This window comes from Coffea arabica, chromosome 1e (genome assembly GCF_036785885.1).
Source record: "Coffea arabica cultivar ET-39 chromosome 1e, Coffea Arabica ET-39 HiFi, whole genome shotgun sequence".
NCBI lineage: Eukaryota > Viridiplantae > Streptophyta > Magnoliopsida > Gentianales > Rubiaceae > Coffea > Coffea arabica.
The window spans coordinates 52,475,422-52,492,743 of record NC_092311.1 but is presented as its reverse complement, the minus strand read 5'-3'; the positions used below and the strand labels follow the sequence as shown (position 1 = coordinate 52,492,743).

At 34.6% G+C, this 17,322-nt stretch overlaps 2 protein-coding genes across 3 annotated transcripts; one reads left to right on the top strand and one right to left on the bottom strand.

Moving 5' to 3' along the window:
* Positions 1-201: 201 nt before the first annotated feature.
* LOC113714785 (uncharacterized) lies at positions 202-2,038 on the bottom strand. The gene has a single exon (XM_027238859.2). It carries the CDS (start codon positions 1,655-1,657, stop codon positions 269-271), a length of 1,389 nt encoding a protein of 462 aa, XP_027094660.1. The 5' UTR covers positions 1,658-2,038; the 3' UTR covers positions 202-268.
* A 3,689-nt stretch (positions 2,039-5,727) lies between these two features.
* LOC140013694 (glutathione gamma-glutamylcysteinyltransferase 1-like) lies at positions 5,728-11,702 on the top strand. Of its 2 annotated transcripts, XM_072063433.1 has the most exons (9): positions 5,728-6,043; positions 6,776-6,932; positions 7,616-7,854; positions 8,683-8,846; positions 9,445-9,496; positions 9,651-9,878; positions 10,051-10,557; positions 11,008-11,058; positions 11,239-11,702. In XM_072063433.1, exons 1-9 carry the CDS (start codon positions 5,969-5,971, stop codon positions 11,530-11,532), a joined length of 1,767 nt encoding a protein of 588 aa, XP_071919534.1. In that variant the 5' UTR covers positions 5,728-5,968; the 3' UTR covers positions 11,533-11,702. The 2 variants fall into 2 exon arrangements, with proteins under 2 accessions (XP_071919534.1, XP_071919538.1); XM_072063437.1 differs by lacking the exon at positions 6,776-6,932.
* Positions 11,703-17,322: the final 5,620 nt, after the last annotated feature.

Here is a 17,322-nt window from a genome sequence, read left to right as displayed (position 1 = left end):
AGCTTTGGTCGCTAAAATAGAGACATATCAAAATAGCAGAAATAACCAAAGTTAAACCTCAAGTTAAACCTCGAATTACAATATTCTGCATCTTAAGAAATGTAGACCACATCACATGGCAGTAGAAGAAAACTAATAACAGTAGTATTACCCCAAAAAAAAAAGTTTAGAAAAAAAAAAAAAAAAACTAACTTGAAGCCCAAAAAGTTTCATATGAACAAAGTCACTAGTGCTATAATTTGTGTGCTGTTGGAACTACGGTCTTTGTTCAGCTGACAGTCAAATGTATGTCCATGTATAACCAAAGTAGAAACACAAATCCACTGAGCATCGACAGACAAGATGCAGAAGACTGGTGTGGAGAATCCCCATGCAGAAGGGCATATGTGGGAATATATGGCTCGTTGCACGGCTTTAATTTTCCCAGGCTAGAGCCAACTTTAGCAGACCTCAACCCCTCGTCAGCACAGAGTTCAGGATTGCCGTCCAACTTTAACTTATCCCCGATTTTAGCCACAAACTTCGCAGAAAATGGGACTTTGCCACTCAAATAGTTGTTCTCCAAATTTAGCTCCCTCACGGATTCCAATAACCCAAACTCCTCAGGCACTGTCCCTTCCAGCTTGTTATTGTCAAGCCCCAGGTAACACAGGTTTCTCAAGTTTACCCCCATCGAAGCTGGAATATTCCCAACAAGACCATTGCCGGATAATCCCATTCCCAAAATACCCCTCAGGTTTTCCCACATCTCCGGGATCCTCCCACCGAGCAGATTCCCGCTCAAGTACACTTCCTTCAAGCTGGGCATCTCTCCCAAAAATAACGGCAGCCCGAAATTGCCAAATCGATTGTAACTCAGATCCAGAAACTCCAAATTCTTCAAACTTTTCAAATTATCTGGGATTTTTCCCGAAAACGCATTAAAGCTCAAGTCAAGCTTCAACAGTTCAATCGATCCATTCCCCAATGATCGGGGAACATTCCCCCGAAGCCTGTTTTGACTCAAATCAAGAACTTTCAGTTTTTTCAACTTCTGAAAATTTAGAGAAATCTCGCCGGAGAAGTTGTTTCTCGACAGCGTGAGCTGCTCGAGGTTGATCAAATTTCCAAACCCATCAGGGATGTTTCCAGATACATTTGTCCCGGTCAGAACTAGCCTCCTCAAGCTCGTTAAGGTACTCATTCTTCCGCTGAGAGACCCAAGAAGAGAAGGGTTTTCAACGAACACAAGTTCTTCCAGAGAAGGCCCGAGAGAGGAAAAATCAGGCAAAGGAACACTGGTTTCAGTGAGGCATTTATAGAAAAAGAGTTTTCTTAGGTGAGTGAAGGGTGAGAAAAGGGACGCATTGAGAGTTGAGTCGGGCGTGCATGGTGGGTTAGGAGAGTAGTCGGAGACGTAGCCGAAACTTAGCTCTGTGATATGTGAAGAAACGGTGGCATTGTCATCGAAGAAGTCGCAAACGACTCCGTGTGGAGCGGAGGAGCATAAATCGTCGGGGAAGAGAGAGCGCCAGGGAACCTCCGGGTTGATGGAATGGAGGACCTGGTATACGGCTTCTTGTTCGGCTGAGTTGAGCGGTTGTTGTGAAACGACAAAACTGGGCATCAGAACGAAGCAGAATGCCAGAACAGTATGTGGGGACAGTTTTGGTGCCATTGGTTAGTCCTTTGGGGTCTTTGTTTTCAGCCGGAGTTTGAAGTGATGAAGAGTGTAAAGAAGAAATTGGGTGGGTTCCAAGTTTTAACTTTCAAGAAGACGAGACTGGAGAGGGTGTGTTGTTGGAGAAGAGAGGACTGAGGAGAGGGTCGAAGTAATTGTCTTGTGCAGGCAGGGCGTGTAGCATATGAGAGTTGAAGAGGGAATGTTAATAAAAGAGCATGTCTGTCTTGAAAGATGATAGAGAAAATCAGAGGACAAAAATGTTTCAGAGATTTTGCTTTACTGTAAACCCCGACCATTAGGCCCCTCTGCCATCTCTTGTTTGCGGTGCATAGCTTCGAGTAGAGGCCACAGGAAGGGTAAAGCAGGCAGAAAGTAAACACGACAGTACACGTTGAATCACGGTTTAGGTTTTACTTTTACCTGCCTGCATGGAGATGCCTGCTTTTCTTTCTCGATCCTACTTTCTTGTAGTAGCAGTACTGCTAAATTTGTATGTTCGACAGAGAGTTCATCAAAAGCTTTTTGCATGTTTCAGTGAAAACAATGGCACACTCAAGTGATTTCCCCCAAAAATGCGATGTGCATTCACTTGCTTTCCACAACAGAAGAATTCTAATTCAGGGAGAACATCTATACAGGGGGTTTATGATCGTGATTATAGCATTTTCTTGACCGGGTTGTTAATCTGCTCTTGTGATCCATCATTAATCCACTCAATTATTTGTACCCTTAACGTAACAAAAACCTTGAGGTCAATGATCCATCCACTCAGTTAATTCTGTGTACTTTGTTTGATATCCCTTTGTGCCTACGTGCTTTCCATCTTGGGATAATTTCAGAAAACCTCCTTGAGGTTTCTGACAATTTCACTGAGCTCCCCTAAGGTTTGGAAAATTACACTTGTCTCCCTTGATTTAATAGTTTTAGTAATAAAATCTTAAAATAATATTGACTTGGTCAATTTTTTAAATAAATATCCAAAAATGCCCTTATGTAATGAGTTTTAATTTATCTTTCTATACAATTATAAGATTATTTAGTATAATTGTAAGGAAAAGATGCCAAAATTTTCATATCCATATCTACTATTTGATAAACAATTATAATAATAATTTTATTACTATAATATGATATTTTTTATTGTATTTTATTATAGATTTAAATTTATAAGATATAAAAGAAAACATTGAAATAATTCATTTAGAGTTTATGAATTTTTGGAGTAATGGGATTATCATAATTTAGTAGTGCTTTTGGACCATTTCTTTTTTATTTATTGTTAATTTTAATACCAAAAAATAGAAAACAAAGATCGATAAAAACATTGGATTATATATAAAATTAACTCGTCAAAAAAATCACTAGTTTGACATTTGATTATAATAGAAATTAGAGGCAATAGTGGTAGTTTTACAGTTTTATTGGCGAAAAATTTTAAAAAATGAAAAAAAGAAAAAATAATTTTAAAACTCATTATAAATATAAGTATACAAAATAAGGAAATTTTATTAAAATATTTAAGGGTAAAATTGTTATTTTAAATGACAATGGATGTATGTGTAATTTTTCAGACTTCAGGAGAGTTCAATAAAATTATCAGAAACTTCATGGGAGGTTTCTGAAATTATTCCTTCCATCTTATGAGTTATAATCATCATAGTAAATCCGAAAAGACGTCAAAAGATTGTACTAGGGTTGTTATAAAGAGAGAAGCAATAATTACTAGGAGTATTAATTAAGAACCCTGTATTGGAAAAGAGAGATAAAATGGTAAAATTGTGAAAAAATAATTAATACTGTATGGGGATAATAAAATGACAGATAAAAGTACACTAGAGCAAATTTCTTAAACGTCAGTTATAAAAAAAGGGGAGTAATTATCTATAGAGAGAATCAAACATGTCGGAATCCATCTAAATCCAAAGCCAATGATCAACCCTTTTACTCCACCGCAAATCATTACGCCGAAATATCCAATGGCCTTTTTCTATTCTTTACTACTCACTCTGCTTAGTAGGGAGATATTATTCTTTAGATAAAATTCTGCAGAGCTTCACAGTTCCAACGCTGCATTATTAAAAACTCTCATAGCTGCCAGTACAAAAGATACTTTTTTTCCCCTGCCAAGGCGCCGTAGTTGAAAAAAAAAGAGGACGGACCGGTTAAAAGTAAACCTCCAAGCCAACACAGCTGAGATGGACCTGCGGACAACAGGCTACAGCTGCTGCGAACCCCAGGGCCGAGCAGACCGCCACCCGCCGGCAGCCGCCGACCTGTCTGCTCCAGAAATTGTCCTCTTTATTGAAACTTGAAAGCGACGCCCAACGGATTAAATACTCCTCCGGGAGCATCTTTGCCTCGCTACGTGGCGGCGTAGCAGTGGTCTGATATGGATTCGTAATAGGAGGTACTCGAGATCGTTTCTGGCAATGACAGAGCATGCGAATTTCGTTTCCAGGATACATCCGCCAAACATCCGTTTCTGGATTCGGATTGACCATTTTGTGATGGTGGGGCTCTGTACTTTTAATTTGCCTTTAAACTTGCTGGTCTGGTTTTTACCCGGTGGTTCGAAATTTTTGTCCTGTTTGGGGTTAATTCGCTTGATAGCTTGCAATGGAAACATGTAATGCTGAAAAAAAAATAAAATTCAAGGCAGCAGGAAAGAAGAGACGAAAGGATAAACAACAGTACGAGTACGGGTACGAGTCCAATGAATAAAGAATGATGTAGCCAACAATATACAATGACTTGTCGTCCAAGATTGCTTGCGATGCTGCAGTTTTCCCCTGGTAATGAGTAGCGTGCAGCTTTTTTGACTGCACGTAAAAGTTGGCCGTCCATGTTCTCAATGGGGAAAACTTCTCATCTCGTGCTGTATTCTTGTAATCGACCAAACTAATGAATTGATTTGCAGTTTAAAGTTTTGCTCCATTTCGATCTCAAACTGGATCAATTGCAACACTAGGACTCTCGCGTGTGTGTGTGTGTGTATATATATTAATAAAGAGAGAGAGGAAAAAATTCAATTTTAATTTGTCTAGTTACTGTGCAGTTTTAGTTCTTGAAGTTTTGACAAAAATAAATTTGGTTCTTAATCTTTAGCACGTGTGTAATTTTGGTTTCTAAAATTTTGGCAAGAACAAATATGGTCCTAATGTATCCAATTTAAAGCAAATTTAGGGCATTTAAATAATTTTTTTCAATTTACTGATAGAATTTAGTCAAGTTTGGTTATGTATACGTCAAAATTAAATTTAAAATTTTTTAAAAAAAAACTAAAATAATAGCTAACTTTAAACAACAAAATTAAGAATTAATAGCTTATGTACTAAATAATCAACTAGTAAAAAGAATATAATTTCTAAACTAAAACTAGTCAAAAAAATCCAATTCATTAATCCAGAACTTATTTTTGCTCTCTATCTCTATTGTCCCTCAATAAAAAATCCAACTACTTAATTTTTCGTATAGATTAAGGAACTTTTTTGTTTCGTAACTTCTTGATTATTAGTTACTAACATGTCATCATGTAAGTCATTATTCTTATTATCAAAGATTACTTGCTATTATGTTTCTTCTTTTAGAAGTTTAATTCAACAAAAATATGAATGCATGTGACTATATCTATCAATATTTGGAAATTTCCAATAATTATCTTAAATTTGCTTCATATTAATAACATTGGGAATCAGATTTGCTCTTGCCAAAATTTTAGAGACTAACACTGCACATGTGTTACACAATGAGGACCAAAGTTAACTTTTTAGGAACACATGGTAGTCATTATGTTTAGATGAGATGACATTTGTAAATTTACATATGTATCACTTGAATTCAAAATATTCTCTTAATAAATGTGTATTATGATTTTAAAAAATTATTTTTTTAAATGGTAAAATTGGAAAGCATGTCTTAAATTTAAAATGATAACTTTTATTTTGAGACCTTGAAAACATAACAATAACAATGGGACGAAGGCAGCAAAAGACAGTTTCCAAACTCGGTCGGAGAATTGTTTCGGGCAATAAAAAGAGCCGGTCAAATAAAAGATCAAAAGCAAACAAGCGAGACGCGCTCCCCAAGGCCCCCGGTCCCTCCCCCCCTCCTTTCTTTCCTGAAAGAAGTCTCCCCTGTCACTTAAATCTACATAATTCTCACCTTTTTGAAACGGTTAATTTACGCGGGTATGTAACGGCGAATCTCCTTCCGTTTAGAGAAAAATCTTGCAAAACCCTAAGTCCCCACAACGATCACCATAGATTGCGAGTAGATTAGATGCTCTCGTTGCAACCGCCCTGAAAGATGGCAATGGCGGGTTTGTATAGGCGAATCCTCCCATCTCCTCCGGCTATTGATTTCGCTTCTTCCGAGGGAAAGGTCAGTCTATCTTCTGTGCTGACTTCATAATTAATTCTTGCGGATTATTGGAGCATACGCTTTTGATTTTTTTTTTTTTTGACTTTGATCTGTTTTCAGAGTATAGGCCTGATCAACCATGTTTATCTTCTGGTTTTTCTGTCTTACAAAAGTTGATCTTATAATGTAAAACTGTGTTTAGGTAGTTTCTAGAACTTGAATTTTGGCAATTCTGTACGGGGAAAAGTTAATTGTTGTTACGGGCGACTGCGGATATATGTTGCTGTAGGATGATTCGCAGGGTTGGCATCGTTGATTTGTTTGGGGAAATTTGGGGTGGAACTGGTGGTTTTTGTCTCCACATCAGCTCTTCTACTATTTACTAGTTGCAAAATCGGGTCCCCTGATGACACTTTCCGAAATTTTTGGGCTTTTGTGATTTCGATAGTACTCCTTTAATCACTACATTTGATGTACGAGAACCTTCATTACATTTGATGTGCTATGGCTGCTTTGCGATACTGCTAAAACACAACTAATACTTGTTCTCTTCAAGGAGGCAAGTCTTTCACTTCAAATTTTCACACGCGGTGATTTATCCCTGATTCTCTTTAATGAATTCCTAAGGGAAAGTTCCTGTGGTTTTTTATATTGGTACACCAAAAACATTTACACCCAATTTAAGAGACAAGTAGTGTTTTGTCCCCTCTTGTTTAAGCCACTGAAGTACTTGCATCTGTTATCAAACTGCAGCAACTCTTTGTGGAGGGGATTCAAAATGGAACCATGGAAGGTTTTTTTAAGCTGATTTCATATTTTCAGACACAATCTGAAACCGCTTACTGTGGTTTGGCTAGCCTTTCTATGGTCTTGAATGCCCTTGCTATTGATCCGGGTAGAAAATGGAAAGGTAACTCTTGTTTTTACAACTGATGAGACGATGTAAACTTCTAAACTATCTTTTAATGCAACTACTAGCTAATTCTGTTGCTTGTGACAGGTTGGTTCATTTCTACCATTGCTTTTGCATACCTTCTCATGTTCTGAAAAGCTTGTTTTCTACAAAGTACCTGGGAACATGAATATCAGCTTATATGTGAAATGAACTGATTTTTGGATTAATGTTATCCTTTTATTCACCGGAAGATAAATATCTTGGATAAGTTGGTGAAAATGTTCTCAGTGTTTTAATGTTTACATTCTGCAGTGTTTGTTTTTTTTTAATTTCATTGTTCCTACGTGGGAAGCTATATACTTTTGATGCAATGGTTGTTTTCATATTGATTTTCCTGTTTCTTATTGGATTGGTAACTGATTTTCAGGCCTCATTTTGTGCTCTTTTGCTGATTGGAATTCTTCTTAAGTAAATATATGCACCATATGCGCTTATAATGTGCAGAAGCAGGTTCTTCTGATGATGAGAAAAATCATCCTGTCTACTATTTACTTGGATTTTTAAAAGTTGCTTAGGCCTGTTCAGATTTTTTTTACTTGGAAAATGCAGTTTGGAGTGTTTGTTTTGCATTTGTGATTTTTTATTGGTTATTTCTTGATTAGTGTCTCTATTATGGGCTTATTAGACTGAATTTTCAGGGCCTTGGAGATGGTTTGATGAATCTATGTTGGATTGTTGTGAGCCATTAGAGAAGGTCAAAGCTAATGGCATTTCTTTTGGGAAGGTAGCTTGTTTGGCTGGTTGTGCTGGAGCAGAAGTTGTAGCTTTTCATACAAATCAAAGCACTGTTGATGATTTTCGTAAATATGTTAGGGCATGTTCCACTTCAGATAATTGTCATGTGATCTCATCCTACCATAGGGGTACCTTCCAGCAGGTGGTTATTTCCTTCCCTGATTCTGTGGCTAGTAGGATTTTTTTTTTGTCTCATATGCTTTGCATTTGATGAACGTATATTTTGATTTCTTCCCTATCCCCCGCCCAAAAAAGAGAAAATGAAAAAGAAAAAATAACTAAAAGAAGAAATGGTCAATGATAAATCTGATCAAAGAATAATTTGGCTAAAATATTTGAGCTCCATCATACTTGGGATGTTGAATTCTAGCAGGTTGTAGAGTCTGCTATCCGGGGTATGAGTGTAATAGTTAACTTTCTAATTGCTTTAACGAAACAGAAGGACAGAACGTGAATTATATGTTGGTTTCTGGATGGCATGTCTTTCAGATTCTGCAGGAACTGATGGTTTATTTCCTGCAACCCTTTTGGATTTGCAGAACAGTCAATAGTGATAGGTGTAGTCGCCAATTATTTACTCCTTGCAGATATATTGAGATAGGTCACAAATTGGAGGTGATAAATACACAAGTGAATCTTTTATTTTGTGAAACTATTATATCAAGAATATGCTGTTTGTCTCAAATATAATGTTCCATTGAATACCCATCAAACTGAGTTAGAAATACATGTAGCTGCATTTTTTTTGGGTAATACTTATACCTTTAGGAACACATGTGGTATGTCAGGTTGAATTAGATATCTCTTGCATATTTTCTTTGCCTTTCTTCTTAGCTTCTCAATGGAAGGCATGTGCCTTTTTTAACTCTTACTCTTCTTTTTGAGCTTTACAGTCCTGCTGGATCTTTTCTTTCTTCCTCTCTTGTGCCTCCAATAATGATTTATTTAACTTTTTGTTGCCTTTTTGAAGACTGGAACAGGTCATTTCTCACCTATTGGTGGTTATCATGCTGAAAGGGACATGGCACTGATTCTAGATGTTGCACGGTTTAAATATCCACCTCACTGGGTTCCACTCTCTTTGCTTTGGGAAGCCATGGATACTGTGGATGAAGCAACTGGATTGCAGAGAGGGTATGTAGGACAGCTTTATACTTCAATCATATAACTATAAAATCCTATTCTCAGATAGGCAGTTGTGATGAAAAGCTGGATGCTTTAGTTTCACCATTTTTACATGTTAGAAGTGATATGCCATGTAGACAATGTAGGGTGGAGAACTCTAGTACAGAAGGTGGTCTAAGCTGTTGAACGAGGGACCTTGTATAGATTCTTGAGGGTGAGTTGTGTAACAAACTTTTCGAGATCAGAGATTTTAGATGCATGGATATTTATTTCTGTTAAAGATCTGGATGCTACTTGTGCAAATTTGTGCATGCATGACTGGATAAATGCGAAGTGAAGATGCTTGGTAGTTTGAGACTGAGCTGTCTGGGGGTTTTGACCTTATTGATTCCCATGGATATTAATTTCCATCAGCTCGTCTTTGTAAAAGAACAAGTTTTGGAAGGAGCACTTGGTGTAGTAAATGCTATATCTTCAAAGCTAATTCTTCAGTGCTTCATATAATCACATCCAACAGTCTTCTTTTTGTTAGTTTTTTCCACTTTTATTTTTTTTCATTTCAAATTTATTTCGTAAACTGTTGTTTGATCACTGAATAACTTCACAGGTTCATGCTAATATCCAGGCTGCAAAGAGCTCCAGGATTGCTTTATACGCTGGTATGATTCAAGAGGCTTGTATCACATTGATAATATCTTATTGTATGCGGATCTAACATTCATTCTTGAATTATCATCACCATGATTTTTTTCCCTTTGGTTGTCTACTTTCTGTGGCTGCTTATGTAGCTTATACTGTCAAATACTTGTGTAGAGCTGTAAACATGAAAGTTGGGTCAGTATTGCAAAGTACTTGACCGAGGAGGTTCCACTGATGCTGAAATCAGATACTGTGAAGGGCATAGAAGATGTCATTTCTATGATTTTTTCATCTCTGCCCCCTAATTTTGCTGACTTCATCAATTGGGTTGCCGAAGTTCGTAGACAAGAGGATGCTTCTGAAAATTTAAGTGAAGAAGAGAGAGGGAGGCTTGCAATGAAGGTCCTCATCTTTGATTTTCTTCTTCCTTTTTCTCCTTTTCTTTATTTTTGTAGGTGGTTTGCAGAGGATGTGGTTTGGTATTTTGCTCAACATTTCTCTTGGCCTTATGACCTAGAGCCAATAAAAGTGTGTCAAGTCTATCTGCTGAACCTATTGCATTATAATATTGCAGGAAGAGGTGTTGAAACAAGTGCAGGAGACTGGTCTGTACAAGCATGTCACTGATCTTTTGTCTGTTGGAGCATCTATCTGCAGGATTAAACCAACAACACTCTGTCACATGGATAATTTGCCAAATATTGCAGCACGTGTCTGTTGCCAAGGTGCAGGCCTTTTGGCAGGGAAAACCGGTTCATCAGATCGGTTTTGTTGCCGAGAAACGTGTGTGAGGTCCTACAGAGCTAATGGTGACAGGACTGTAACAGTGGTGTCTGGGAAGGTAGTCGGTGGCAATGGACAGCAAGAAATTGATATGCTTGTCCCTTCTCTGGCAAAGAACTGCTGCAACTCTAGTTTGGATAGTTGCCAAGGGATGCACCCAGATAGCAATGATATTCTGACGGCTCTTTTACTAGCATTGCCTCCAGAAACATGGTTGGGAATTAGAGAGGAGAAGGTTTTGCAGGAAATACGTAGTCTGTTGTCAACTGAGAATCTCCCTCTTATGCTTCAAGAAGAGGTAACATCCTCGTCTGTTACAGTATATACCTGTGCATGTTGAATCCTTCGTCATTATATTGTTCTTCCCATTTCTGGTGAGGGATTTGTGTTTACTCTAAATAAACGTATCCATCATTTTTGTGTCCTATTTGGGAGTTGATTTTGTTATGACATTTCTTATGCCAGATTACTGTGATATGTATTTGCTGAAAAGCCCTTGGCTTGAGGCTGAGTATAAGTGTTCCCATTAACCTACAGCCAGAGCTGTTTGCTTTGTTCATTGGCTAGGGTTTCACCTATATGCATGCACATGAGACATTGATAAAGTTCGGCAAATTAACATTAAATAAATTATTTTTAGTGGATGAAGTTGAGAACTCATTGATTATGATGATCGAATGAGATGAACAATCTAAACTAGCCTTACTGAATTTTGGAAAATTCTTCATTTTGGTAATTTTCGTGCCAGGTTTTACATTTGCGGAATCAACTGCTTTGTCTCAAGAGATGCAACGACAAGGTAGAAGAGGATCTCGGGGCACCTTCTTTATAGCTTCATTTTCTTGTTTTCTCATTCTTAAATTTCTATATGTGAGGAAAGATTACCTGATAGTGATTTCCATGAGAATGTGAAACACGTGGGACGCCAAAACATGCTATAGGCGGTACTGCAAAAGTCTGTCTTTTTTACCTTCTATAGGTCGTGCTTCAAGAGGCAAGAGATCTCTCCCAAAGCTTGCAGTTGGTTATCAGGGAGGATAGAGTTGTTTCACAGAGATTATGCAGCAGTTCCAAACAGATTCCTTCATGGAAGAATGATCGTGCAGTGACTCTCTCCTGCTACCTGCCTCTGTTAAGTGAACGAGGAATTCCCTATCATGGCAAGTCAAGAAAGGAGTCTCTTTATCCGATTAATTTTCTGGCTAGAGTCAGATATCTTAATAACGTTCCTAATTCCGCATTTCATTTGCCGCTTTATGGCTTTAAATTCTAGTTACTGTTCTCCTAGCGGTGTTTTTCTTGGGCTAAATTTTATATTAATGTACCCATGTAAATTAGAGACGGATCATAGCATAGGTGTTCATGAAATGATCTCTTTCAGCTTCTGACAGCTCTGACTGTTCATGATTCTTCGGTAGGGTATACGAAGTTATTTGTACTTCATGTCTTCCCGTGTTATAGTCGACTATCTATATCTATATCTATTGTAGGGAAGGTTTTAGTGGAGGCTTTCTGGATGGCTTTGAAATCTCCCATTTTTTTTTCTAGATTTTTTATTTATTTTAATACATAAATTCAATTAAAAAGTTTAAAATAGCGTGATTTACAACTAATCTTATGACAATTCAAATTTAAAATTTAAAACTTTCTTTCCCACTTAAAATGATTATTTAATAAATCATTTATAGTTTGTTTTTAAACTTTAACCCCTTTTTTCTTTTATAAGTAAAGAAAATAAATTTGGATAATTTAATTAGTCTCATGTTAAAATCATTCATCTCATTACAACTTTATTGCTTTAGCCCATTTTATTCCTTGATTAATAAGATGGATTTGTTAAATCTGAGGAATAATGTGACTAGTTCCATTGTTTAATCAGTTATATAGTAATTTTTTAGTACTATTCTTTGAGATATATAAATGTAGATTTGTCAAACATTCATATGACATATTCAATTATAGCTATTTTTTAACCATTTTACCTTTTGCAAACTAAATTAATTTTTTTTAACTTTAAACTTGTCCTATTAGACGATGATTCCAACCAATAAAATAAACATTCTGACATACAATGTCATGTAGATAATTTTTTACATACTCAAAACTGCATCTAAATAATTTCGCACATAATGCGTACATCAGAAAGTGCACATAAAATAAAAATTTGATATGAATTTTAAATTAATAAAAAGGGCATTTAAATGGTTATTTTTTTTGGAGTGCTTATCAAAAATTTTAAAATAAATATTTGTTTAAACGATTATCTTGAATATTGTCACAAAAAATAGTAGTATTTCATCAAAATTATACCCAATTATTTTACCTTCATGACTATAATTCTAACTCTTTATTTGAAAAAAGAAAAACTTAAAAAGTGAGGTAATGAATCCTAAATGATAATATGAATAGAAAGATTGGAATATAGGGTTAGGAAGGATAAAAATAAGATAATAAATCCTAAATAGTAAAAGGAGTATAAGGTTTGAGAGAATAAAGTCAAGGGAGCTTTAATTGTGGGTTGGGTTGAAACTATTAAAATGAATGATTTATGTGAGTTAAATGAATATAGTTTTACATGATTTTAGTTATCTTACATATTTACAATCCACTGCAAAATTTTATTTATTTTTTCTTCCATATTCTTTGAACAACAAAATAAGATATTATTGTAATCAATAAAAATAAGAACACGTTGCATTAATAAATATTTTTTTACCTAAAAAAATTACACAGAAGAACCAATAGTGGTGTTCATAAGGAGTTTTAATTTTGTCACTCTACAAGAATCTCAAAATAATTTAAGTGTGAATGTAAAAAATCAATTTAGACTTAATTAAAACTTTGATGGAAGGGAGGAGGGAAGTAGGATAAAATTTAACAAAAATTAGAAAAATAAAAATTAAAGAATAGGAGTTAAATTATTGAATTTGTAGTGAGTTAAATTTGCTTACTAATGAATTTGAATCTACGTCTAATTTAATTAGGTCTAAATAGGTAGTTCCAATCTATCCATTTAATAGCCACTAATTAATGTGTTTAATTGGGTTATCCATTTAAAGTTAATAAAATTGCATACTCATACTCATTTGTTGAAGAGCCAATTGAAAAATTGGTCATTCTTTACAACTATATATAGAGAGTAACAGGATATGAGGTAATAGGTTGCGAAATTGGGTAAAAGATTGCATAATTTGATAGAAGTAGGGTAAAATGAAGGAAAGGTAGAGTTTGTAGGAGAGAAATGAGTTGGAAGGATGTGGAAAGTTTGGGTTAGAAAGATAAGAAAAAGGATAATGAAAAGTACGAGAATGTTAACAGAAAGTGATGCAAAAAAAGAAAACATAGAAGAAAGTGGTAACAAGTTATATTTGGAGTGTTTTCAGTGTTTCTTTAGATATTTTTGTGATATTTGTTCATATTTTTTAATATGTGTTAAGGTTTTAGATAAGGTACATAAATAAAATATAAATTATATACTAAAATAGCCCTCTTTTGATTTTTTTAAACCTTTTTTCATGTAACTAATATAAATAATTTATTTACTATTAGTCTAAACACCTGTACTGTACTGGAAGAAATTAAAATCGAGAGAGGAATTTAAAAAGAGTAAGAAATTTATGTAATTGTTCGTATAGTTTAGGGCACATCAATATATAGTTAAAAAAATGAAATTTTGTAACAATTGTTCAAAGTATAATAAAAACATTCCATTATTTACAAACTACCACTTTTGATGCAAGTTGAATCCTGAAAAGAAAAAATAAAAATGTATATCATAAATTAAGTGAAATAAGGGTCTAATTAAATATAATTGAATATTTAATTTGATAAGTAAATGAAATACCAACATTTTGCATTCTATTTGATAATCTTCTACGAAAGTGTGAACATTTTTTACACCAATCAACTCTATGTACGAAACACCAATATTGGGGGATTAATTAATTCTGTTGAATTCTGTGGAGTTAGTTTACAAATGAGAAGACATGATTTTTGTATGAATTAATGTGTTGGTCGAACAATGTACCTCCATTTTCCTAGAATTAAGAGCATATAGAATTCAGAAATATCTTTTTTTAGAAAGTTTGTAAATAATATTGCATAAAAATATATACATATAAATAATTTATACATTCCTTTTTAAATCTCTAAAATAAAAAACATCAAAACGAAATATGAATCGTGCATGTCTGTTTTGAATATCAAAGTACAGGTTACCACTTGAATCTCTAACTTCTATATTCACATTATATCTGTTAAGAAAAAAATATGATGTACGATACAAAAAATTATATTAAAATTAAAGATAGATGACAATAATTACCTAACAAGAGTGTGCACTACGTCATTACAATGGATACACACCATTTTTACAAAATGAGATCGACATGGCTGTCCACAATTTTTGTATAACTCATAAAACATATTGTCTATGTTAATGCTTTGAATGTAAGTAAGTATTCAAAAATATTTAACCTTGTAAGGGGTATGTTTCATGATGAAATTAAGTAGTTGGCTAAAATGGATACTGTAAGGAAGTTGAAAGAGATGATAGATTCCTATTTTTGTTTACGAAAATTACGAATGAACATATGGGCAAGCAGCAATGAGAAGAGATGATAGATGTCGATGAACCATTATGAGAAATGAATAGATCGGATAAGCAATGGGAAGGGATGATAGATACCGATGAAATACTAGGGTTTTTATCCTTTTCTTTTTTTGTTGAAACAATGAACTGTTGTGGTTGAAGGATGCTATGTTTTTATCTCTTATTATGGTTTTAGAAAAGTTTTAATTGGAGTGAAATTCGTATTTGATGCAAGCCAATTAGAACGTCTTGAATTCAAAGACGAACATCTCTTATTATGGTCTTGGGAAGTCTTAATTGGAGTGAAATTTGTATTTGATGCATGCCAATGAGAAACGTGTTGAGTTCAAAGACAGAAACGTGATGGTGATTTGAAAGACATACACACTAATGACTTAAAATGGTGCTAAACACGCATATATTAATGAGTTATTTCAATTGTAAAGGATAATGTTTACATGATGAAATGATTTTGAAAAGTAACTAAATATCAGTAGTACATTCGGTGGGAGTTGAGAGGAATGTATTTTATGGACTAAATTAAATGTTGAAATACTAGAAAAATGGAATTGGGAATGAGAAGGTGTGTGGAGATTTGTTGTTGAAAATCCCTTCTCAAATTTATATAGATATAGATTATTATTATTATTATTATTATTATTATGTTAAACATAAATCCGTGCATGGCACGGGTTGCAATACTAGTAATTATGCATTTTGATGTCATAGTAGGCTGCAAACGAACCAAACTCGATCGAGCTTGAGCTGGCTCGAGTCGAAATCGAGCTCGAACTCGAATTCAAAGTATTAAGTTCGTTGCTCACGAACTCAAGTATATATGTGTGTGTGTATATATATATATATATATATATTATATTTTTTTATTTTAAGTATATATATATTTTATTTTAATAGTAAAATTACATATATATATCCTTAATATTTTACTCTCTCCGTCCTATTGAAAGTGTCATACTTTCTTTTTTGGGCAGTTCCAAAATATTTGTCATGTTTAACATTTCAAAGTATTTTAAGCCATGAAGTCCCATTTCTGCCCTTCACTAATGTTGTAAAAATGCATGTGCTAGTTGGCCCACAAATTGATGTATAGTCCCAAAGGACATCCAAATGGCACAACTTGTACCATGTTTGACTTCCGGTTCCAACAAAATTCTTGGTTCCGACTCCAGCCAAATGCATCACCAAGAATGTGTATATGGCTTTTTCAAACTTCAATTGAAGACTAATTTTGTTATCAAGATGATAATTTCGATTTTTTGCAATAAATAGAATATCGAGATGACTTAATTAGTGATTTTCTTTTAAAACCTTTCAATTTTTAAATTATTTTCATGTACACTAATTTGTTAAGAATAATCAACTTTCACAAAATAAATTCATTTTGAAAGCAAGAAAATAGTGTAAAAATAGGTGAATAATTTTAGATTGACCCAAAAACTAAACGAGCAAAATAATAAGGCATGTTATTCTACTAGGAGAAAAAATAATGGAGAAGAAATCCGCTAGAAGAAGATTTTGATAAGGAAATCGGTTTTTGTGGCTGAAACAAACGATTGCTTTTTGTTGGGTCCCACTTTAACCCATTTGTTTCTTGGATGAAGAAGATTTTGGTAAGGAAATGAATTTTTTGTAATCAGAAACAATGGAGTGTTTTTTTATGGGTTCCACTTTGACCCATTTGTTTCTTGGATGAGTCAGTGAAATATAAAGGGCAAACTTGGAACAAATGAGCTTACAGATAAGTTGATATTGCTGTGCATAAAAAGCATTATTCCCAAAGTACGACAGACTTTACGGGACGGAGGGAGTATTATTTATTAAGAAAAAATATTATTTTGTTTTATTTTATTTAAAAATAAAATAATTATTTTTTATTTTTTTCGAACTCGACTTCGAGCTCAATAATTTTAAGTCAAGTCTCGATTCGATTAGATCAAAACTCGACTCGGCTCGTTTGTAGCCCTAAGTCATAGAGTCCAGAATTATGATTTCCTGCCGTTAGAAGATACCACTGGGGCATTCTCAGGCATGCTTCCGCCTTCTGGTAATAGTAATGTTACAGATCTTTACTTCCCAGCTCTGCCAACTTCTCTCTCCTGTATATAAAAATTTGCGCACATTGGTCCCTAATATCTGGAGTGGTCGTTTGGAAGTTTTGTTGGCTGGAATGACGAATGCATGATGAATGTACCAGCACCTGTGCGGTGAGTCATGGCTTTTCACTGCCATTATTTGTTTCACCTGATTTATCGGAGCATGACAAAACTTTGGCTAATTGTATCTTAATTCTCGAGCATTTCTTCTTGAATGGCAGGAATGGTATCTCGAACCTATTAGCCTATGCTCGACAGAGAAGAACCCCAAAGGAGCAAATCAAATATCTTCTGCTTTTTCTTCATTCGAAGAGCATTTTAACATTTTGTCATCTGGATCACTGTACAAAATTCTATC

Excerpts from the sequence above, each read along its gene's own strand:
- LOC113714785 (XM_027238859.2), bottom strand. The coding sequence starts at position 1,657 with ATGGCACCAAAACTGTCCCCACATACTGTTCTGGCATTCTGCTTCGTT.
- LOC140013694 (XM_072063433.1), top strand. The coding sequence starts at position 5,969 with ATGGCAATGGCGGGTTTGTATAGGCGAATCCTCCCATCTCCTCCGGCT. Across the intron at positions 7,855-8,682 it reads ATAGGGGTACCTTCCAGCAG|ACTGGAACAGGTCATTTCTC; the intron begins GTGGTTATTTCC and ends GCCTTTTTGAAG. Across the intron at positions 9,879-10,050 it reads GAGGGAGGCTTGCAATGAAG|GAAGAGGTGTTGAAACAAGT; the intron begins GTCCTCATCTTT and ends ATAATATTGCAG.